Source organism: Numida meleagris, chromosome 13, assembly GCF_002078875.1.
Source record: "Numida meleagris isolate 19003 breed g44 Domestic line chromosome 13, NumMel1.0, whole genome shotgun sequence".
NCBI lineage: Eukaryota > Metazoa > Chordata > Aves > Galliformes > Numididae > Numida > Numida meleagris.
Window position 1 is genome coordinate 6,346,596 of NC_034421.1, and position 24,512 is coordinate 6,371,107.

A 24,512-nucleotide genomic window follows, 5' to 3' on the forward strand; every position below is an offset into this window, starting at 1 on the left:
CAGCACTGCCATCCGAAGGAAAACATCACCTTCCAAGCTTCTGGATTTTTAGCATTCTGAGATAGATGCAAAGAAGGAAAAAGGTCATAAAAACACCCACATGGGGCTATTTACCCCCAGCCCCATCAGCAACTCCCCACAGCCTTGAGACAGAGTCCATGGGCTAGTACTGGTGCAGAAAACACGGCAATGGGAGGAAACCAGCTGCTGACTTCCCTACATCTCACCCAGCTCAGTGCAGGCTCTTCAGCTTGGTTTCCACCAGTGACCATTAACTGCCCCAATAGCAGACAGCACTCTGCAGTTCCCCAGCTTAGGGCTTAGGCCATGCACACATGGAGGTGCCACCATGCAACAGTGCACTGGATGCTCAAATTTGTCCTTGTGTCAGAGCTACAGACTCACTGCGTCTACCAATACCTTCTGTCATGGTTGACATCAGTCTCCTGAGATAATGCTGCCTTAACGCACATCATGGTTGGGAAGCTGCTTGGTGGCCACACTGAATCCTAAGCACTCACTGAGGCAACTCCATCCCAGGCACCTTCCCCCTACCCATCCAAGGCTGCCTTTATGGTCCCGATATAATGAAGTGCGGCTTCACCTGGGCAGACCCACAAGTGGCTCCTCTCGGAGGCAATGAATACAAATACTTGACCTCGTGAGCCGTGGGGCAGCAATTAGTTTAAGCAGGGGGTTTGTGTAACACTTCAAAAGTCTTAATCCGTGCGGTCAGCCCTGGCACGGTATTTGCCAGAACCTATTGAGTAGTCTTAATGAGTCTGCAAAGCAAGCTTTCAATACATTTTGGGTCGCTTCAGATGCTTTAAATGGCATAGTCTATATGGTATTGTGCGGCTTTAGAAAGGCCCGGGCTCTAAAAAAGTATGGTTCCCTTTCACAGGGCAGACAGACCCCATCCTTGGAGCCGGGACCCTGAAAGTTTTGCATATCAATGCGGCCCGGGCTGAATGCAGTCACTCAGCTGGGAAATAGGATCACTATCAGCGTTTCCAGGCTTTCACAGGCACTTGGGAAACTTTAAAGCTCTTGGCGGAGAATAATTTGGTCGAATGTCGTGGCTGGAAACAAAACCTCGAGCGGCGGAGCACGGTCCATCGCGCAGCTCCGAGTGCCACCACAGCAGCACCAGCCCCATTTCATCTCCCGTTTCCAGTCCTCTAAAACAGCTCTGATTCCTTCTATGGCCTTAAACCCAAAAGGCTCACGCATTGCACCCCAGCATCTTCATCCAAGGATGGACAGACAGACAGGTCAGCCAGCGGTGCCTAAAGGAACAGGCAACTGCTGCACTGCGCTACCGCATCACATTAGTCCTGCTCATGTCACTTGTCCCAGCATCAACTAGATGAGCCCAAGTGCCAGCATGCCAAGTGACAGCCCCAGATCCACGCATTGGTACTGAAAATGTGTCACCAGGAGGGGACACGGAGGATGTCCCATCAGCCAGGACAAGGGACCGGGGAGAGCAGCGTGGGGCGAGGAAAAGAAATGCTGGTGTAAAAGAGTAAAGAAAGGTTCCTCTGCCTTCTGTGCATTCCAGGACAAATAGTAGCCACCAAATCCATCACCCCCAGGACAAGTGGTACCCACCACATCCATCACCCCCAGGACAAGTGGTACCCACTGCATCCATCACCTCCAGGACAAGTGGCACCCATCCATCCATCATGCTGCACAGCAGCGGTGCTGAGCAGTTTGACAACATGCGTGGCGGGATGGTCAGCGCTGGGATGCAGCGTGATGGAAGAAACCACAGCCAAAGCATATTTGCAAACAATGCGATGCCCCAGGGCCCTTGAAAACACATAATTAGCTCATTAAAAAGACAAATGCAAGTCACTAATAAGATATTAAAGGTTAATTAAATGTTTCCCCGTCTTTAATTAAGGGAAAAGTAGTTAATTCAGATTAAACTAATTTCTGCAGCCTCCCGTGATGGCTCTCTATGGCTGCAGATGTGAGAATCTATTGAGATGACTGAACCCAAAGGTCAGAGAGTGGGGCTTTTGTTTGCTCCGCTTGGGTGAATTTGGGGAGGCAGGGATTTCTGTCCTAGGGGTGAGAAATGCCCTGCTTCACCATCTGGGTTACTCAAAGAGCACGGGAAGGTATGTGATATGCAGCTCCCTCTCCCTATCCCCAGATCTGGCACTTATTCCAAACCACCATCATTAATCGTTTTTCTTAATGAAGAAATTCCTTCAGATGATTCCCAGCCTGCACAAAACACCCCGTGCTTTGGGTCTGCTGCCTGGCCAGCTGCAGCCGATGCCTGGCCCCAGTGCAGACATTTGCCCAACTGCAGTCCCAGCGTGGGCATCACGGGGCCAGACTGGCTCCCAGCACTCGTGTTGGGTCACACGCAATCAAACCCGTGCACTTGTCACCAGCACAGCCACAGTTAATACAGATCAGCAAGATTTATACGGAAGAATATTTAATCTGGTCAGAGGAGGAAGGGGAGAGAGGGGTTATCTGTGGTTTTATTTCTTAAATATTTCTCTCTACTCCGGAAGGGTCCGTTTCTTGCCGGAAAAGGTCCAATATAAATTAGAACAGAGGGACGAGGCTGCTGGTGGCCCCGCTCAGTCCCAGCCAAAGTCCTGCCCCGTCATCTGGTAAAACTTCATGTTGAAGGGTCTGTAGAACTCCTGCAGGCGCTGCACCACCTGCCCCTCGATCTTGGGGTGCGGCCGCCCCTTGGACTTGCCCAGGCAGCGGGGCTTGCTGCTGCCCTCTGGCTTCTTCAGGCAGGGAAAGCCCTTTGTCTGGTTGAAGTAGAAATGTTTGTCTGTCACCACCCTCTTGAGACCCAGGAAGTCCTGGACGCGGCCCATCTCCCCGGCCGGGTCGCTGACCAGCCTCTCCCCGCTGACAAAGAGGAATTTGGAGAGGGGGAAGTACTGCAGCCAGTTGTCCAGGTGCTTGGCGTAGATCCCAATCCTGACCGCGCTCCAGCTCGTGTCGATCAGTCCTGTGCTGACATTTTTGAAGGCCAAGTCCTGGAAGCTGGGGATGGTGGGGTTTTTGGAGAGCGTCTGCGTGTAGTCTGAGATGGCGCGGGTGACAGGGTTGCGCACCACCACGATCAGCTTGGTGTCCCGTGACATGTTGTAGATGCGCCGTGGGGCCTCCTTGGTGACAAAGTAGCTGGGGGTCTTCTCCATTGTGATCTGCCCCTCCAGTGTCCGTGGCATCAGGCTCCTGAGGAGAGAATGCAGCACGGTCAGGGCTGGTGGATGTGACCCTATCACACCCCATTGGTCCCCACCTCGCCTTCTTGGAGACTGGCACAGCCCTGGTCCCCAGCCCTGGTCACAGGGACCCCTTGAGCCCAACCCAACCACAATGCAGGTGCCCATGAAGGTTCAACCTCCTCTGCCTCCAGACAGTAAGCAGTTAAGGTCAGAAAAAGACAGTTCCCTTAAAAAAAAAAAAAAACAGGAAGAAAACCTCTCAAGACCCAGGCATTATGCTGTGTAAAACTCACTACTGATTGTTCCTCTGTGCACTTTAATGAGGCATTAAATTACTGGAGAAATTACCCAGGCATGTCACCCTATGGGCTGAGTGAGCTGGAGCTGGTTTGGGAAAGGACTGGGGCACAGTTCCCCTCCACCAGTATGGGCACCTGTCCCATGTTCCCCACGTCTCCTTCTGCTTGGGGCTGAGCATGTCCCTTCTGGCTGTCTTGGTGAAGAAGGAGGATGGGATGGGAAGGGATGGGGTTGGATGGGATGCTTCCAGAGATTGGCTTAGTACTGCGGGAAATGACCGAAACACTCCAGTATGTTCTTCTGAAACAAGAACTATGTGCCCAGCTGCACATACAGAGACACGATCACAGTCATTGCTCCCACCCAGCACCATTCCTAGTAGAGTACAAACCCTGCAGGTGTGTGCTATTTTATAGATGGAAACCAAAACAGCGTGCACTGTGTGGCTGCTGGCATGCCTCCGGCACACCCACGTCCACCTCCCAGCACCGAGCTACCCAGTGCCAAATACCAGCCATGGCCAGGGGTAATGGCATGATGGCTTGTGGGCACACTGGGGCCAGCACTGCCCTGGGGATGCTGATGGCTCACTCCTAGCCATGCTGTCAGCACGCCAGGGCTCTGCCCAGCAGCATCTGTTCCTTATGTAATGGGAAAAGGCTTGAGGTTTGGGGTTTTTTTCCTCTGGACGCAGGAAAGAACACTTTATTAAAAGCATTTGCGAGCAATGCTGGGCCCCACTTTACTCCCTCCCCCAAATGAGAGGCGAAGCCACTTGTGGCTGTATTTTGTTGGCTTTGTTGGGACAGTGACAGCACTCACAGAGCCTCTTCTCATCCCCAGCCCCACCAGCAGGGGAGGCACAGCTGGATAGAGGGGCTCCGGACAGCAGGTTGTCACATCTCCTGTTCTTGAAACCCCAAATGCATCCCAAAGCCAACCCCCCGATGCCACTTCTCAGCTCGCTGGGGGATGATGGGGATAGACGCCTCCAGCCCAGCTCCTGCCCATCCCCATCCCCTGTGTGTCCCTGAGCTGCCCACACAGACCAGTCCTCCCCTCTGGGGACGTGGCACTGCTCACAGCACTTCCCTGGGATTGCCTCTCAGCACACGTGGGACCTAAATCATACCCTGCCCTCAACGTGCAATAAAATGTGCATTGTGCAACATTTGGGATGACATCATCCAAGCTCCTGGAGAACCACTGTGAAGCCGAAATTCTGCTTCTCTTGGTCTGTTCTCCACAAACTGGCGTTGCTTTGGCCCAAGCTGAGGTTCTGCTGAGCTTTCACGTGGATGACCACAGAAAAGCCGAAGGAAGGCAAGTTTTTGAGAAAAATTCACTAAACCATTTAAAGCCACCAGATTTTCAGTACCAACACATGCCACTCCATCTGTAAACCTAGGATTAGGGTTATTTCTAGGAAAAAAAATACAATGCTGTCCAGAGCTCTCAGTGCAGATTGAGGCACCAAGTCCACTGAAACAGGACAGGCACCTGGGTCCCTCCTGCCCTGACACGGTGATCACAAGGAACGATGCCATTCTGGATGCCCCAAGCCAAGCTCACATGAAGGTATCTTCCAAAAGCTGCTTTGTCCCCTATCCATGGGGTGACTGACACCTAGAACTGCCAGTGCCCACACACATCCTGCCATTCATGGATGCATGCATGCAGGAGCGGTCCCAGCTGTAATTAGAGCCAACCACACTCTCCTACATTTAACAAAAATGTAATTAAAGTAAAATTTTTAGTAAAAGTCCATGTTAAGGTAGCCACCAATAGCTGTGCAACACCCATCTTCCACTCAGCTCCATCCCACAGATTCCCAGCTCCTTGCAAGACAATTACATTATTTTGCATTTTCATTAGCTCTCTAAGACTTTCCCCTGAATTAATCCAGTTAATTATTGATAACCCCCCCCTACGCCTCCAGGCCTTACTTAAACCAGAAAGTAAGGGACCTGTTATGCTCCACTTTAGCAAAAGACTGGAAACTCTAATTGAATTTACAGTTAATTCCTATTTACCTTAAGAGAACACATCAAGTATGCCAAGCACTGCCCACAGGTACATGTTGTAGAATCACAGAATCATTAAGGTTAGAAAAGACGTCTAAGGTCACCAAGCTCAACCCCAACCCACACCCACCATGCCCACTGACCATCTCCCCAAGTGCCACATCTCCAAGGTTCTGGAGCACCTCCAGGGACATCATGACAAAGGAGCACCCAGCAGCCTTTGGGGAATTTGTATTTCAAGAGAGGCTGTGTGCCCTGGAGGTGGGATTTTAAGCTGATAAATTTCAATTTTTGATGAATACTGAGATGACTCTCATCTGAGAGGCATCAGCAATGGGATTTCCTACATGGAGATGTTCAACACGTGGAACTGTGAACAGATCAATAGCAGCAGGAACACAGTGCAGAGAGGATGGAGAGCTGCGAGCATCTCCCCCCCAACCCAGCTCCCGCTGCACCACGTGGGTGATCGGTCACGGAGGGTCTCACATCAGGATCGTGCCCTTGGAGCTGTCAACCAAGTGCTGCCAGACATCTCTGGGCCCACCCTCCTATAGGCACTGGGAAATAGCAGATTAAGGCTGTGCTCCCAGGGGCTCTTGCATTGATTAATTACCTCCTCTGTTGAGGTAGCGAGGCGCAATGAATTACAACCCTGATAAAAACGCAGAAAGCTGCTTTAAACACAGATTAACAGACAGAGTGGGCAGGTAATCAGAGCAGACTTCAAAAAGCAGGGTTAATTGGTTCAGGATTCCTCAGCTCTGCGATTGGTTTGCTGGAGATGGAGGAGAATCCATCCCAGGGATGGGCTGAGTGTAAGGTAACGGATGCGCCTGCATGATGATAAGGGAGGCTCCAGCCCACAGCTCCCACGGGCGATGCCGGCAGCATCCTCCCAGGGCCCAGCCTGTGCCAGGCACGTGCATGGTGGCTCCAGTCCCAATAACGTTCAGCGCTGGTGATGGGCGCAGCTGGACCAGGCTCTGCGTTGTCACCAGCACTGGAAAGGGAAAAGGGGAAAAACCACTCCAGGAAATGGAGAAAAAACAACCCCATTATAATTGTTATTAAAAAATGACCGCTGACAAAAAAAGCCAGCCATAAAAGCAAGTGAAAGGCAATGGGATTTCTAACAGAGCTGGCATGGTTGAGAGCCTGATGCAGCACCAAAGAAGGTTTCAAGGCACTCAGCCACGAAGGGGAATGGTGATTTCAGGGACAAACCCAGCAAGACCCACAGAAAGGTGTCACGTTCCCATCCCAGTGTGGGCAAGGGCATGGATCTGCGTCCGGCACGGTGACACCGGATCTCCCTGATGGCACAGTGACAGCCCCAAGGCTCAATGGGGGCCGGGACCTTTTTGTGCAGATGTAAAACAGTTTGGAACCAGAGACGAGAGAGGGCTGGGGCAGATCTCCGCAGATTTCTCCTCTCCGGTACCACCCGGATCTACATATGAATCGCTCCAAGGCTTATCTCACCAAGCGGGGACAAGGAGGCCTTTGTAGCAGCAGCAGCAGCTATGAAGCTGTTAAACTGGAACCGGAGAAGAATACTTTCAGATAGTGGAGATAGCAGCACCTCTGCTGGGGAATGGGGCCAGAAGGCAGCGAGGGGATGGGACATTGGATACGGACCCAACAGTGCATCCCCAAGCGCAGAGCTGCAGCAGCACCGTGGCTAAAGGCATGGATGGGAACAGCCACTCTGCTCCTCCTGTCCCCAGAGTGGGGTGAGGGACACAAGCAGAAAACCACAACCCCAGTCCCCTCCGTCATCTCCTCCCGGAGCATCTGTTGAACCCCAGCAAACCGCCCGGGAGCAAATTAGGGCCGTGGTCTCTTTGGCTGCTCATTACCGTGCCATCCCCACGCTGTCCCCTTCGCCCCTCGTCACCCTCAGTGCGCACTGAGCCCTGCGGCGCTTTCCCTCCCTGCCTGCTCCATTATTTTTTGATTCTTTCACTGATTCAAAAATGTGCAAATGAGGCCACAGCTTCCCAATCAGGCCCAGCCATGAGCTAATTGGCTTTAAGCAGGGAAACCTGAATATGGTAATAGAGATGGTAATAGAGGTGGTAACGAGGCCAGGATGCGCCTGGAAGGGGAGCCAAGCCCTCAGCTCAGTGACCAAAGCCATGTCAATTAACAACAAGGGAGATAATTTATTAATGCTCCTTTGCTCCCCCACGCCCTTTGCTCCTAATTACAGTTTGATACATGAAGCAGCCTGGAGATTTGCCCTGCTCCCAGCTGTAGGGAGCAGCCCCTAGCATCCACAGTGCCCCTGGACTAGGATCAGGGGCACCCGCAGCTCTCCCAGCCCTGGGATGGGGTTTCTGCTGGGGCTTCACTGGGGCTGGGCACCACGAGGGCAGGGCCAGGAGCCAGGGAATGTTGCATTTGACTTCCCAACCTATTGAGCATCATATTCTAGGGGATGTGGAGTGATGGAAAGGGGAGAAGCTGGAGGCAGCATTAGCATTTCTAATGAAGTGGCTGCTTTTACGCGTCACCTGACACCCAGTTATTCATCCTCGATAAGAACCGTGCCATTTGGAAAACCATTTTGAGAACCAAAGTCCTTATTGTAGTCTACAGAGTCACCCAGCCCTCTGTGGGCCCCAAATCCTGCTGGTTAGCAGAGAAAAGGGATGTTCCCCCATCACCACAGCACTGCTGCAGTCCCCGCATCATTTGCTTTGAGCCCATGTTCATGTTTAGGGCCAGAGATCGCTGTTATGGACAGCTTAAGGCCCTGAAGGTTTGTGAGTGATTGTGGTGTTCTTCCATGGTTATTCCAGCAGGATCATTAAGGCCAAAGGGTTACTGATGAACCCACCCAACATGTACCATTATGGAGAGCACAAAGCAGAGACAATGGGAGCTCAGTGCTGGAAGAAGGAGCTGCTCAGTGCAGGGGTGCTGCATGGGTGCCCTGGAACACGCACAGTGGTTTGCACGCATACATGTGCCTGCACATATGCACCAGGGAGGCTTGGTACAGAGGAATGAGACTGGAACTTCAAGAGCTCGTGGGGCTGCTGGGCTCTGCTCTGTGTGCCCATTTCCATTTGCAAGCCAGGTTGGGCACAATTGGTGTAGCAAGGTCACATCACCCCTCGCTTCCACCAGGAGTGGGAAGGTCCCAGTTGGCAGTGCAGGACCCTTGGCCAAGCACAAAGCCATGCCATGGCCCCCGTTCACTTTAGAGGTCATCACCTAGGGCTGTAGAGCTACGGCACCCCAAAGCCCGCAGTGACAGCTGCTACCTCCAGAGCCCACCCAAAGGCGAAGTAATGGATGGGCATCGCAGAGCAAAGAGTGGAAACAATTCCAACAGATGATGCCACATGGGGCACTGATGAACCAGCGGAGCCACCCTGGGCAGTGTCACAGCAAATACCACAACTGGAGAAGCACAGTGCTTCACCTGCCGTGAGCAAAGATGCCCTTTGATTGGCCACTGGTGTAAAAGCAGCTGAGCCCAGATTTACTGTTGAGAAAAGGAATGGTGCCATGAATCCCCAAAAAAATCCCCGAAGGAGCAGGCAGGCAGCCCCAGTGCCAAGCAGAGCCTGAGCAGCCTGGGCAGGACGCGGCTTCACAGTCCCTCTGTAACGAAGCACAGCAATTAGAGCCCTGCTCGGCTGCTTCTCCCCAGTGCCCCTTTGATTCCCAGCCCGGGGCGCAGGGACAGCCTGCGGCAGGTGTCCTGCCTGCCACGCGGGTCACCCGAGGGCTCTGATCTCCAAATGACCCTTCCCGCAGTGAATACGTCCCCGCGCCCAAACAGCTTGCAGATGAAGGAGCAACAGACTGGAGATGATTTATTCAGGAATTAAAGGTTCAGTACCCCTTTTAAAGGCTGAGCCTCGCCGCTGTCAGCCTTCATTGCACACAATTAAAGGGGTTAGCTGCCCGGCCCCGCCGCGGCCCTCCTCCCTTGCAGGGGAATGAAATATAACAAAACCAACCACTCCACGCGCCCCAGTTTGGGGCACGACTGAAGGATCTGCAAACTCACGAATGGCACAAAATGATGCTCTCGCTCAGTTTCCTGCCAAGGACGAGGAGTGCAGAGCTCAGGTGTGCGCTTTCCCCACTCTTGCAGGGTGTTATCCCGGTGCTGAGCTCAATGCAGCAGCATTGTCGGCTGCTCAGCACCAGCCCCAAGCACGGCCACGTGCAGGCTCACACCAGGCTGAGATCAGCCTTGCAGGAGGAGATGGGGAAAAACTGGGCATTGCCCATGCTATTTGTTTCCCTTCAGAGTTCCGAGAGTTGACCCAAGTGGGGAAGCACCGCTCTTGGGCACACGCAGCAGGAGTTCAATGAAAAGCTTCCTTCCTTTGATAGCAGAAAAGGAGGAAATCTGCAGCCCGCGGCAGGGGCTGGTAATCTTTGCACAGCAGTAAATCTTGCTGCAGCCACAGCAGCGGGTAATCCAGCAGACTGCTGCACCTTTCAGCGGAATCAGCTGCTTAAATGCGCTCTCCCCAAATCATGCATCTCGTCTTTTACGGCCACCAAGGATGCCTGACATTTATGACTGCAAATAAAAAAAATACATCTATGGGTTTTGACTAATCACCCTCTTGCAGCACTGAGCTGACTCTTCTTGGCTTCTTATATAGCCCAAGAAGAGCACAGGAAGGAAATAAAAAACGCCAAATCTTGTTTATCTCAGCCTTAAGGTTGCAAGGCTCCTGCCTCCCACATGAAGCCTGCCAAGAAATCTCCAGCAGAAATGGGAAAACAGGGTTCCTGAGCAGGTGAATGGAAGCATGTACTGAGCCCCAGTGAGCTGCTGCAAGGTGGGGGCCATAAAAGGGCAAAACCCTCAAAATCCATCCCACAGCAGCGCAGGGACCTGGTCCCAGTTCCGCCACAGGTGTGGGAGTGGTGGGTGTGCGGGAGGGAGGAAGAAAGGAGGAATTCACATGTGTGTGCCAGAGCGAGACCCTCCTGCAGCCGCTGTGCCGCCAGCTGCTTGGTTTGATCCGCAGATGCTGACGAGGCACTGGGACAAGTCCCCAGAGCCATGAATCAATGTGCTTCGCCTTCACGTTATTTGATCTCAGCATGGGTGGGCACTGGGAAGGGTGGATAGAAGACGTTTATGCTAAGGGTGGTGAGGAATGGCACAGGGTGCCCAGAGGTGGCAGTGCCCCATCCCTGCAGACACCCATGGTCAGACTAGACAGGGCTCTGAGCACTGGTGGAGCTGTGGGTGTCCCTGCTCAGTGCAGTGAGTGGGACCAGACGGCCTTGAGAGGTCCCTTCCATCTCAAACCGTTCTGTGATTCTCTGAAAACACCAGGTCGATGTTAGAACGCAATGAATGTGTTTCAGAGTGACTGTGACCTTGTGGTGTGATACAGACAGAAACAGCTGCTGCACCTCTGTTATCTGATCTGCCCCTGTTATCCACCCCCGCTACCTGCATCCCCATTATCTGCATCCCACCTTATCTGCATCCCCCTTATCAGGGAGCAGCGAGGCAGCGCAGTCGGATGTTCTCTTCCTTGGAGTGAAACCACTCTGTGAAACATGAACGGGGTCCAGAGGTGGGATAGCTAATCTGGTGCGGAAAAGCTGTCAGATTTGGCTAAGGGACAGAGTTGCCTTTATTTAGTTTTTAACATAGGGGGTGGGGAAGGCAACAAAAAAGATAAAAAAAAAAGACAAAACAAGACAAGCACTGCTCAGAGCTACGGGTTCAAGCTAACCATGAGCCCTTTTGAAATGCATCCAGAACTGTCTCGTTTATACCTACAAAAGCATCCATCAGTCCTCACTCGTGGTCAGCAGCCAGACCTGAGAGCCGCAGCAGTGCCTTTGGGATCCATCATGAAAGTTCCCCGTGACAGCTTTAAGCTCTCTTGGCCAGAGCCACAAAGGTATTTGGGAAGCTGATGCTCATTGACATTGCCAGTAACTGAGCACCCAAATCCGTCTCCTCATCCCATCTGTAGCCCCAGCTTGTCAGTGAGCATCCCTGCACATGGGGACAGCGTGTCCTGAAACCATCTGACACCAGACCCCATCTCTGCTGCAGGGGCAGGGATGCCAGGGTCAGAGATGTGGAGGACAGAGATGTATGGGAACAGGGATGTGGGGGGCAGGGATGCAGGGGTCAGAGATGTGGGGGACAGGGATGTATGGTGGCAGGGATGCAGAGGACAGCAGCCCCATGCCTGCAGGCCCCAGCAATGCCAACACCTCCAGCAATCAATCACCTGTCAGCTGCATCCCCTCCGTTTATTACAAGGGTATCGATGCTGCAGGCTGGAGCCTCTGGCCCTGTATTTGAAGTTCAGCAAGGGAAGATTTGAGCTAACCCCTCCCCAAACAGTCATTGTCCCTGCACACAGCCGGACCCCAGCTCTGCAAAGCCCACACCACTTGTGCTGGGCTCACAGCAGCTCAGGCTTCAGGAGCTGCCTCCATCCCTGCCTCTGTTAGTGACAAAACTCCAGCACGGGCGGCTTGGGGCTGTTCTCAGGCAGCGCGCTGTCACGCTGCCACGGAAAAGCTCTTGTTGAGATGGAAAATGTATCCGATTTTCCACAAAAAAAAAAAAAAAAAAAAAAAATCCCCATCTGTGTCAAATTTGTAATACAGCCTGGGGGAAGATGGGAAACAAATTTAGCTCTTTTTTACTATCAGAAAAAAAACCCGTTTCCTGGCACGAAGCGCAGGCAAGCTTCGCCCCTGAGCACAGCAGTGATGCAGGGATGGCTCTGCGCCCCCCGTGCCCACTGCACCCCATTGCACCCCACTGCACCCCACAGCAAGAGCCTCCCTTGCAACCTGCTCAGCATCTGCGGGGCTGATCTCACCGATCTCCCCTGTGGGCTTATAACTGCTTCCTCCATGGAGAAGCCTCACAGATCCTCATAGAGGAAGCCCGGGGTGGCTGCAGAGGACACCCTCTCACCTGGCGCTCAGCCCCAGCTGCTCCCCAGCTGCAGGAAATCCCCCATCGAGCAGCAGGACATGGGCAGAGCACCGCTTTGCTGCCAAAGGCTGTTTCTCTCACTCTAAAGGGGACATAATGATTTCGATCGGAGATAGGAGGGTTTATCCAGCTCTGCCCCCACAGCCTGGACCACCTGCAGCCCCAGGGGCTGCCCCCAGGCTGGGATCTGGGGGCTTCATCAGCCCCACAGCAGCAGCCCCACGTCCTCCCGTCACTGGGAACCACTGGGAATCCTCTCACAAAGCATTTCTGCACTAGAAAAGCATCAGTTTGTGGCTACCAGAGCTGTTTGTGGGAAAGGACTGGATTTTTATTATTTTTAGCCCAGCTTCCTAAGGAAATGTGGCTTAAGCAATCACACGGTCTGTCTGTCTGCCTGCCCGTCTGTCTGCTGGGCTTCCCCCAGCATCCTCTGATTCCACCGCCCCAGTCCAACCAGATTGAACGGAGGACAAGGATCAGATCCAGGAAGTTTGCACATCTCCATGACAAGCAGGGACGGAGCAGGACGGACTCACCCATGGGCACAGCATGAAGAAAGGCACGTCTTCCCAACCTAGAAAGCTCTGAGAAGAGAGAAGTTCCAGTGCAGCAGGAATCCCAAGGCTACATTCTTTGCTCCCATGTTATGATGTGCCATCATGCACACCCAAGGCAGCCTTACCTCCGCACAGCTCTCAGCCTCTCTGCCCCATGCCTATAGCAATGTGCAGGGTTGTTGTGACCAAAACGCAGGACCCAGCACTTGGCTTTGTTGAAGCTCATCCCATTGGCCTCAGCCCACTGATCCTATCCAGATCCATCTGTAGGGCCTCCCTGCCCTCAGGCAGATCAACACTTCCTCCCAACTTGGTGTCATCTGCACACTTACAATGGGTGCACTCAATGCCCTCATCCATATCATCAGCACAGACATTCCAAAGGGCTGGCCCCAGCGGAGACCCCTGAGCCAGGCACTGCTGTACCCGGGTGGTGGTGGGTGGGAGCCTGCAGCAAGATGGACAGCTCCATCCCTTCATCTGCGTGGGATGCAGAGCCCAAGGTCACATAAAACCAAAGCCACATGGAGACAAAGCCCAGCAAGGATGCAGGGATAGAGGGACAGATAGAGGGACACAAACAGGAGGATGCTGCTGGCAGACGTGGGCAGCAGCCCCATGCACAGAGCTGGGGTTGGGTGATCAGCACCAGGAGATGCCTGGCCCCATGATGTCCCCAGTGCATGGCCTGGTCTTGCCAGAACCCATCCTGCACTTAGCACTGGGTTAAAAATAAAAATCTGAGGGGTCAACTTACAGCAAATGGATTTTCCCTGTGTGTCAGTAGCTCTAAAGGAAAACAAAACAAGACAAAACCTTCTTTAGGCATTTCAGCGTGGTTTTTCCCAGTTAGCATGAAAATTCAGATTGGAAAACGCGTTGGGTAAAACACTCAATTCCCCACAGCCCTGACAGCCCTCATCAAAAATCCATTTGAAGTGTTACTCTCAAATCCCTCATGGCAATGGGATATTTTAAGGTCAGTTAAACTTATTATTCACTCAAGATTTTCTTTCAGGTCCCTGCATATTTTAAACAGATTTTCCCCCATCTCCAGCCCAACCGTGTTACAAAAACCCCTTTCCTTTCTTTTCAAGAAAAAAAAAGTTGTCAAAAGAAAAGATACTAATCAGAAACAGCTTCCGCAGCCCTGCAGCCCGCTGCAGTTTGTACTCGGTACCAAAAAGCATCGCCGCTCTCTCCAGATGCCCAAATCCCCTGACTTTAGAATGTTGAATGGAGCTGTGCTCGGAGGAAAAGAATTAACTCGAATTTGCTCGTTTTCATTGAAGCAGAGTTTATACGCAGATTTGTTTTTCTCCCTCCCATCGTGCAAGGAAAAGAAGCAATCTCAAACACTGCATTATTTTCTTAATACTCGGTGTTTCCAGCTTTTGGAACGGCAGTTTTACTCCTGCATGCTTTTATCCTCATGGGACATGATGACTTTATTGTTATTATTTTTAACACAGATCCCCTAAGGAACCCAATTTTTCCCACCTGCAGTGGGAGCAGCACAGTGCTGTTCCAGGGGCTGAAGCCAGTTCTTCCAGTAAAAAGAGAGCGCAGTGCCATGAGCAGGAACACCTCGTGGGGATGCATTGGGTCCCCTCCTGTCCCCAGCACCGCTCCCATCCCTGCACAGCTCCTCCTCTCTGCTCCTGGGCTCAGTGCTGCACGCTCAGCTTTTCCCATCTTACTATGGCACCTCATGGCCTTAGAATCATAGAATCCTTAGAGTTGGAAGGGAAACCTTAGAGTCTTGGTTCTCTGAAGGTCATGAGCAATATTAAGAGCTCCGCATGAGGCCAGAAGTAATGCAGCCAACACAGGAGGCAAATTGAGCCGAGAGGAAAAGATCGCAAGGGCCCGTAATCTTGCTCCAGAGAGCAAGGAGTTCAGAAATTATTAAACGGTTCTTCTCATTCCCAGCCATCTGGCCTGCATTTCTCCATTTATTCAATCAGACATGTGTTGCTTTTATCCCCACAACCGCCAGCTCTCCCCTGCTCTCTGCAAACACGTGCATCCTCCGCTCTGCTCCTTCGCAGCTTGGCGAGTTCCGCACAGCGTGGGCTCCCACCAAGTGAACGCGCCCATTACAGCCACTTCCCCTAATGGATTTCTCTCATTTGTACCTAAAACTGGTGTCTGCACAAAACGAGGCAGCCGTGGTGGGCTGAGGTGTTATTTTGAGTTGGGAACTCCATTGATGTAAAGCAGCATCACCCTGAGGCCAGCAGCACAGCTGGTCCGCGCCAACTGGGTCTGGGAGCGGAGATCTCCTGGTGGGAAGGTGCAGAACCAAAGTCTGTCAAGAAAGCTCCCATGCTGTTCTCTTTTGGGTGATCCCAGCACACTTACACCAAAGCAAGGTGCCCAGCAGCACAGGCTCCCACCACCAGAGCCAGGAGCGTGGCCCTGCACCTCCGCGGTCCTCAGAGGGCAATAGGAGACCCAGTGGCCTGCCCAGGGCAGCAGAGCCATGGAGGCTGCTCGGAGCCGCAGTCACCGCTGTGCCCTCTCCAGCAAAAGGATCACAGAACAGTTGGGTTGGAAGGGACTCCTCAGTCCCCCTGCTGTGGGCTGGGTGCCCCCCACGAGCACATCCTCAGGGGACACCCCACACCACCCTGGCTGCACATTCCCCTCCCACCAGGCTCCTCCAAAGACCGCCCTTCAACAGGAACTGTGCTCCTTGAGTCCCCAGCAGGGCCAGGAGCGAATTACGTTTAATTACACACTGTCCAGGGCCTTGGGTATCAGGCCAAGTGTTACCAGATGTGCAGAGATCTCTGTCAAAGCCATCTGCAGGCTCGAATGCCTGTTGGGATATTTAATATGTTGGTATCTGGGGTGTGAGGGTCAGCGCCGGGGGTTTCCATGCAGATGTTGCACTTCTTTTCTCGTCTTCCCATCACCTTTTAATAACACCATAAATCATCAGGCGCTTCTCAGGTGACCACGCAATTGCTCATTTGTGCATGGGAGGGAGCTTATTCCTCTGCTGCCACACAGAGCTGCTGGGAGCCAGCTCCAGCCGTGGGGCATGCGTGCCCCACCTCTCCTCCGAGCCATCTCCTGGCATATGTGCTTCAGATGCAGAGTGGCAGCACGAGGAAGAGACACGTAACTGATATGGGGAGATGAAAAAAGGTCGGATGGGTCTGTTCCTAATGCGGGCCGCGCTGCTTGCAGCCTTTTGATTGCAGAAATAAAAGATGGAAATTCACTGGAGGCAAAGGAATTAATTAACAGGAGAATAAAGGAGCATCGGTCTGTTGGAGTCCTGGCATCAATTCCCAGATTGGTTTTGAAGTGGCAACAGTTTTCCTTGGTCTTTAAAGTTGTTCTGCTTCGTCCCTCACAGTGCTTTGGGGAACTGACACACAGCACATGCGGGACCAGCAGCTGACCTGAGCCTCAAGGTCCTCCCCAAACCCCATGGAAAAGGAGAGACTGTGCAAGTGTGCACCTCTGCCCTGGTCCGCTCCATGAACACATCAGACTTTGAAGCAGAATATTCATGTTTCAGACACATAGGATCAGACCCGAACAAAGCCATCCTTCACTCCCTGTCTCATAAGTGGGTCGATGGGAACAGGGCAGCCCCGATAAAGCCACATCCCAGGGTCCTGCATCCAACATCCAGCACACACAACCACATCCCAGCTTCCAAAATCCCGCTGATGCAGAGTGCTGCTTCACAAACCTCTCTCCATACAGCCCCCCAATAAAACAAGGCAGAACCCCATCCGCAGACCCCAGCCGGGCTCAGCCCGGATCCAGAGCACCCACCCAGCGAGTGGTGCCGGCTGCTCTGCACCACACACATCCGCTTCCCAGCGGGTGCACGTTGTCATGCTGGGGCTGCGACACCACAGGGGGGGACATCCAGCCCCCTCCCTGCCCCAAATAGGCTTTCACAGAGGCAAACAATCCCTTCCCTCAACAAAACCTCAACTCTGAGTTCCTAATACTTGGCAGCGGCCCCTTGACATTTTTTCTTGTGGCTTAGGAACATGACTTTCTGCAACACAAAAGCAGACGATGCTCTTGGTGAAGAATAACTGTGTCCCCCAGTCCAAGCCGGTGCCAATCACACAGAGGTCCCGCAGAGCTGTCACTCAAGGGGTGGCACTGGTGGCACCCAGCTGCACTGCCAGGGCCTCTGCAGCTATCGACAAGTGATATCGACAAGGGGTGTGCTACAGAACCCCTCCTGACCCCAGTGCACTGGGGTGCAGCCCAGCAGCTGGCTGCGTCTGGCCAGAAAGCACACAAGGAGCTCGTTGCTCCACAAAGGTATCTCATGTGGGACACATGGCAGAGGCATTTCAGCCTTGTCCCATTGGTGCACAGAGCTGCAAGAAGGGGCACCCGGGACCACGGCAGCAGCACTGCCCTCGGTTAGAGCAGGGAAAGGGGACTGCCCCAGCTCCCAGCTGGCCACCACCTCACTGGGCTGTGGTTTGCTTTACAGGCTGCATTGGACCTGCACCAAAAGCAGTGGGTCCTGCACCCCTGGGTCTGGGCTACCAGCAGCTCCGGAACAGCTGGGAGGTGAGCTGCCCCAGCACCACACACACAGGCAGGAGACAGAGCCAAGCTCCAGCCCTGGGGACAGGACCCGTCACATTCCCTGTGTGCTCCCATCCATCAGTACCCGCTGCCTCCTGTGCAGTGCCTGCTGATGGCAGCTGCCAATTCACCAGCTGGAACAGCTCAAAGGGTGCGAGATCCCAAATTCTCCAACACAAACCCTCCTGGACAGCCCCAGGTGTACAGAAGTGTCAGTGCAGGCACACGGCCACACGCTGCTCAGGGGCTGAGCCACAAATCAATGGCAGAGCGGTCAGTCCTTCCCCCACAAGGATGCTCAGCAAGGTCACGTCCCTATCCTCCCCAGCCTAATGAGCGGAGATTACTAATAAGACCTCAGTGACAAGTGACTGTATTAATGTAATTCTCTGCTGCTTGTAATCAGTGTGTGTGTTAAAACTTGCCTTTCTTCTGATGGCTGACATCCCTTGTGCCGCGATGCTGCTGGAGTGGTGCAGTTTGCCCCTTGTTGGGCCCTTGCTGGGCCACGACACTTCGTGCAGAGCATGCTGTGATGGGCAAAATCTCTCCACGAGGAGCCCAGCAGCAAGAGTTTCATGCAACTGCTCAAGAGAAGCCAACTGCAAACATTTTGCTTTGCATTTCAAGCACGGACAGTGCTGGTCACAGCATGTGATGCACTGCTGCTTTGGGCCATGTGTCGTACCCATGCACGCTGGAGCAGCGATGGATGCACTCTGTGGCTCTGTAGCATCTCACATGTGGCACAGCCCAGGTTTCCTGCACAGCCACCTCTCTGCTCTGCAAACAGCACTCCATGGGCTCAGACATGCACAGCCTGTGTGTACGCTCAGACTGGGCACGCTGCCTGTGCCCCAGTGACAGCAGTGGCCCTGATTGACTGCAATATTCTCCATTTGCATTTCAAACAACTCTTCAGATCAAGAGCGACTCACTTAAGAGATGCATGAATAATTCTGAAGACACTTAGAGCCCTGTGATCTGCGAGCTGTCTCCACCAGGAGGGAGAAAGAGGCCAAATTAAATCAGCTGCTGCGATTTTTTTTGTGATGACGGTCCTGGGCAAAATGTGAGCAACTGCTCACAGAACCATCGCAGCACGGTTAGGTTGGAAGGAACCGTAAAGCCCATCTGGTTCCAACTTCTGCCGTGGGCTGGCTGCCCCCCACCAGCTCAGGCAGCCCAGGTCCCCATCCATGGCACTGGGCACCACACCCCACGTGGCCCCCCTAACCCCATCCAGCCCCAGCCCAGCACTCACTGTGGGATCGGGAGCAGCAGCATCCCCAGCAGCTTTGTAAGCAGGCGGATTTCCAAAGCCCTTTGAAAAGCCATTTGGAGCTAAGTCCTGGTATTAGAGCTGGCCTTTCATTAGGCAGGTTTTCAATCTCAACCGGAGCCCGTGTCACTGAAAAGTTTTTTAAAAGGTCAGGAAGAAGCTTTTAAGCATATTTGCCAATTAACCATTGTAACTCCCTTCTTGACCCAATGCGAGTTGCCTGCTTGCATCTCCGGGGACGGTAATTACTGTTTTATAAATAAGCTTTGAACACCTCTAAGTAATGGCCTCTCCTTGCATGAAAGCACCCTGAACCCATCGGCCTTTTCCAACCTTCTGCTGCTATCTGCATCTGAAAATAACCCCAGGCCAAAAAAAAAGGACAGAATGCCTTTAAGAAGCACCCGTGGTGCTGAGCTGGTTTCTGTGCAACACAACACACTGCACGGCACAGGGCTCGGGGCAAAGCTGCCGAACCACAGAGCAGCTCCGTAACATCCTCCCACAGCTCCCACTGCTGCCTGGGAGCTCCATCCCACAGCTAAGGTAGAAGGCAGTTGATGCTGGACTCCGTTTTTCGGCATCCAGACACCTGTTCCCATTCATTGCCTTTACCAGTGCCAGGGGAGGGTCAGGTTGGATATTAGGAACAATTTATTCTCCCAAAGAGCAGTCGGGTGCTGGCACTGCTGCCCAGGGTGGCGGTGAGGTAACCAATGCTGGAAGTGTTTGAGAACCACGGAGATGTGGCACTGAGGGACATGGTTGGTGGGCACGGTGGGATGGGGTGGGGGTGGGAATCTGAGAGGGCTTTTCCAATCTGTATGGTTCTGTGATTCTGTGTTCCTACGCCAGAATTTCCAGCCCCTGAGGTTGCAAAAGAGAAACCAGGGAGCGTAAGAAGGGCATGAATGGAGTGTTTTCAATGGTATTGATTCATGCAATACTCATTTTTCAAGCAGCTCCAGGCTTTCGAGGTGCACCGTGTATTTATTCAAGCAGTCTGGGACAGCAGCACCGGCATACTTCAAATCCTTTAGAAACTCCGGTTACTTCTGCACAGCCCACTGCACAGCAGCAGATAACACCAGCATTTACTGAACAGAGACAGCGGCAGAGAAAGAATTCCTCCATCGGGAGGAGCGGGGCCCGTTCCGCTCCACAGCTCACAGCTTCCATCCAAACTCCACAGCCAGCACCAGCACAGGGCTCCAGCGTTTCCTCCAGCCCGGTCTGTGCAGCACCACGGGGACGTGGCTGCCCTAGCACTGAGATCTGCAAAGGGTCAGGGCAGCTCACGCACCTTTTGGGCGCAGAGATGGGGCTGAAACGTTGCCCCAACAGCAAATGCATGAAAGGGACATTGAATCCCTGCACACATGGGCTCATTTTTCTGTCTGCTAGCACATTTAAAGTATCATCCATACGATAAAACATTCAAATATCGTTAGAAGACAGCCGCTTTTTCTTCCGTTTTCCTGCATTTTTTTCCTCTGTACTTCTAAACACGCAGGGGAAGGCGACGCAGACAGGCTCTGTGTTGGCAATGAAAGCTACAAACGGAAATGAGAGATCACCGGATCAGAGCAGCGAACCCAAGGAGCACTGAGATGCACAGAAGCAAACAAGGGTGGCACTGAGCACTGAAATGCAGCCCGGCACAGGGCAGATCAGCGGCGTCACCAAGTAAAGGTCATGTCCCCGAGCCACTCTGTGTGCTGCTACCTGACTCCTGGTGAGGTCCCCTTGTCCCCCACCACCTATGGGCTTCTTAAAGGCACCTGGGAATGGCACAGTCCAAATGGGCTCAGAACACGGTGCCAAAGTGGAGAGCCTGTGGTTGTACAGATGGATCAAGGCACTCTATAGCATAACATGCACAAACATCCCCTCAAGACATCTTCTGAGCTCCACTTTTCAACTACCAACAGCACTCACAGCAAAAGTCGATGGACTTTTGTGCTGTCCAGCCCCAGCGCTGGGGCCATGTCCCTTCGCTGCTGCCCAAAGCTGCGAGGTCCCGAGATGAAGTCTGCCTTGAGAAATCCCACGTGCCACTATCAGCAAGGGGGGAAGCACGGCCCGTAGGTGCACACACACACACTTCCAATGCACGCAGCCCTCCAACACACACCCAGCAGCACAAGCAAAGCACATGGAGGGGGCTCTCCCCCCGCAGCATGCAGACTCACAGCCCAGCAAGAGGCAAAACAGCACCAAACCGTACAGCCCAGACCCAGAGTGCGGGCTCCGGGATGCTCCGCAGCACCAACAGTTGCTGCTCACACAGGACCAAGCGTTTCCCAACTGTTAGCAGCACTCGCACATGGATGCATTCATTACTTCCGCCCCAAACCAGGAGGAAATAAGGAATTATTTGCAATTCCCACCACCCGGAGCGGTTTCACGCAGCACAGTGCCCGTGGCCGCGCTCTCAGGCGCACTGGGCTCAGCCCTCCAGCTGTACAACTCCTTCATATTGCGAAAAAGCAGGAAGAGGAGACAGGAAGAAAGGCTCAGATCATACATCACACAAGGAAACGCACGACAGAGCAAAGCAGCTGATGGAGCTGATGCCGCTGCAAAGTTTTGCCGGACAAAGACGAGGGAACGCTGCACGAGAGGCAGCACAGGGAGCGCTCCCGAAGGCCCATTCTGCTGAGGGGAGAGAATTTCAAAATATCACCAGCAAACATCTCAGATCCCATTCAGTTCTTACAGCCGTCTTCACCCACGTTCCCACTCAGCAGAAGGACAGACAAGGGCAGCACGGGGCCGGCAGAAGAGCAGACACTGCCATCCCTTTCCCTTTCCATTGGGGTTTACCCTAACAGCAGCACTGGGTGCCAAAAAAATTAAAATGCGTTTTGCTTTGGGATACAATTTCCCGTCACGCTTGGATTATCCATTCGGTAATTTATGCTGCAGCCTGGAGAAGGTGTTTAACCTTCCCATCATTAGCGAAACCTACAGCAACTCCGGGAATTCCACGGGACGTGGGCTGCTTTTACTGAATGTTTTGTTCGTAAGAGCAAAAAAACGACTTAAGAAAAGATTTTAAAGGAACGTTGAGCTATTTCTAATTGAAATAAAATGCCCCAGTAAGAGTAAATGGCTTAAATCAGCGGCCAACATTATCGAACCGCTCAGCTCTCACTGAAGATACTCCTTCCAGAGCAGCAAAATCCCCATGGGGTTCAACTGCAAAAGAAAAACAATCCGTAGTGATATTTTTGAGGTTGGGTTTTTTGTTTTTTTTTTTTTCCTTTTCTTCTCCCTTTGCATGGAGTTGAGACAAGCAAGGACCCACAGGTGCCTCCGGGCCAAATCTCCTGGCACGAGAAGCACTTGGTGTAATTTTGGTTTCCCAGCACATTCAAATATTTTAGAAATGTTTACACCACTTTGAGATACTCATCGGAAAAACCTGAGCTGCTGTCCAACTCCTATTTTCCTCCACCCAAACACACCCCGGCTTTCAGCACTGAGCTCTGCCTGGCTTGCAAGGGGAAAAAAAAATCTCAGCAGAACAAAACCTTGCAAGAAGATCGAACAGGAGAGGTGGGGAGAAGAGGAAACTATGAGAAGTGGTTGTGCATGTGATTGAAAACGCGTGCTCTGCGCGGAGTGAAAGCAAAACATCTCATTTCCCCCCCACCCCCAAGGGGAACGATGCAACTTCTTCCCAGCGCGCCGTACGCTTCCCTGCTCCATTTCCCATTTCTCCAAATTTCCCATAGCCGTACACAGAACCACACACACGCACACACTGAGTCAGGCTCCTTGCAAGCAATCACAGCACAGAACCCTGCAGCCCAGAACTGACACGCAGTCACACCGCTCTCGCCGCAGTCCGTCCCGCCGCCGTCTCACGGGCAATACGAGAGCACTCCATCTTCCCCACTTTAATTACACACTCGCAGTCATTAAGCTCCCCTTCTGCCAAGAGAGATCCATCCTGCAACCCTCGCCCCCCCAAAAGATTCGCTACCCTCGTTATCGTTTCTAGAGCACCGCGGATACGTACGGAGCCGAGGAGGGAGCCAATAAATCACAGCTACGTTAATACTGCCATAAAAATGAGCGCGCTACTTACTGCGTTTGAAGGTGCGTTAGGGCAAGAGCTTTACAGCCCAGATGTGGTCTCACCGAGCTGAAACTCTGCGGGTTAAATTCCCACTAAAATTACACTTGCCGTTAAACACGCTGATTTTCACAGGTTGTGATTTTGGCTAGAGTCGCTGAGCTGCCACCTCCCCGAGAACATAAAGAAACGCTAAGCAGGAGCAGCCCCGTGGGGTCCGGGGAGCCCGCGACGGGGAGGGAGGACAGCGAGAGCCGCTCCTTTTATTAATTGCAGATGGTTTGAGCCAACGCCGCAGCGCTTTATAAATCTGTGCGTTTGGACTCCCTTCAAAACACCGGAGCGGATCCTTGCTGCCTTCCAGGGGCTCAGCACGCGGGTTTGGCCCGGCCACGGCGCAGTTGGCCACGACTTGGGCCGCTAATGGACAACACGTGCATGGTAGCTGCTCTTCCGATCGCTTTATCGCCCGAAACGCTCCGACCCGTTGAAACCCTCAGAACTGAGCGGCTCCCTTCGGTCAGTACAGCTCTGCCTTCTGGCACGGCGCACGGGGAACTCGAGTGATGCTCCCTCGCTCTTCCCCTTCCTCTGCCACTTCTCCTTTCCGAGTCCCAGCAAAAAATCCGGCAGGATTCTCCTGCAGGCTGAGCTCCGTGCTGCCATTATTCGCATTAGCCACTGAGAAAAATACATCCCCCGACGTATGTCCCCTAACAATATACCTCCTAAAGAAAGCTGGGGGGGAAAGACCTCGGTACGGCTGAGAACCAAGTGTTAAAGGTTACAACTGCAAAGCCTGGGCAACTAACAGAGCAAAATCAGCTCCCGGTCCTCCCGCTCTCTGCCACCTGCCCACGGGGACGCTGGGACCTGAGGACATTGGAGAGCGGCTCCAGCGCAGCTCCCGCACCCCACCGCTCCGTGCGGGGCTCCGAGCCGCCACCACCGCACCGGGGGCACCGCTGTCCCCGACGGTCGCTGTCCCCCGCAAACCACGCGCCTCCGGGGGCTCCGCGGTTGGGAACGGGGAACCCCCGGCAGGGCGAGCAACGAATCGCGACCGGGCGCTTCTCGGCGTTACCTGTACCAGCGCAGCCCCTTCTCGTAGCACCTGTCGAAGAAATGCGGCTCAGCGCCCACCGCACGCACCCCGGGGTGCACCCGCAGGAACTCCAGCAGCGCCCGCGTCCCGCCCTTCTTCACGCCCACGATGATGGCTTGCGGGAAGCGCCGGCTGCCGCCGCCCAACGCCGGGCCCGCGTCCCCCGCTGCCGTCGGAGCCGGGCCGTCGGGGAGCGCAGCGGGCGGCGGCAGCAGCAGAGCGGGCGGCAGCGGCTCGCAGGGCCCGGGTAGGCAGTAGAAGAAGTAGGTGAAGAAGAGGATCATGGTGAGGAGCAGCGAGGCGCGCCGTCCCCCGACGGGTCCCAGCAGCCGCCCGCTACATCCCATCGGGGGCCGCTCCCCGCGCAGCCCCCCACCGCCGCCCCGCC

The 24,512-nt window shown here is 53.5% G+C and overlaps 1 protein-coding gene across 1 annotated transcript; it reads right to left on the reverse strand.

Moving 5' to 3' along the window:
- On the reverse strand, window positions 2,459-24,491 carry HS3ST6 (heparan sulfate-glucosamine 3-sulfotransferase 6). Its single transcript, XM_021412102.1, has 2 exons — window positions 24,104-24,491; window positions 2,459-3,228 (listed from the first exon to the last, which is right to left on the reverse strand). The coding sequence occupies exons 1-2, from the start codon at window positions 24,469-24,471 to the stop codon at window positions 2,610-2,612; spliced, it is 987 nt and encodes a 328-aa protein (XP_021267777.1). The 5' UTR covers window positions 24,472-24,491; the 3' UTR covers window positions 2,459-2,609.

Excerpts from the sequence above, each read along its gene's own strand:
- HS3ST6 (XM_021412102.1), bottom strand. The coding sequence starts at position 24,471 with ATGGGATGTAGCGGGCGGCTGCTGGGACCCGTCGGGGGACGGCGCGCC. Across the intron at positions 3,229-24,103 it reads AAGGGGCTGCGCTGGTACAG|GAGCCTGATGCCACGGACAC; the intron begins GTAACGCCGAGA and ends TTCTCTCCTCAG.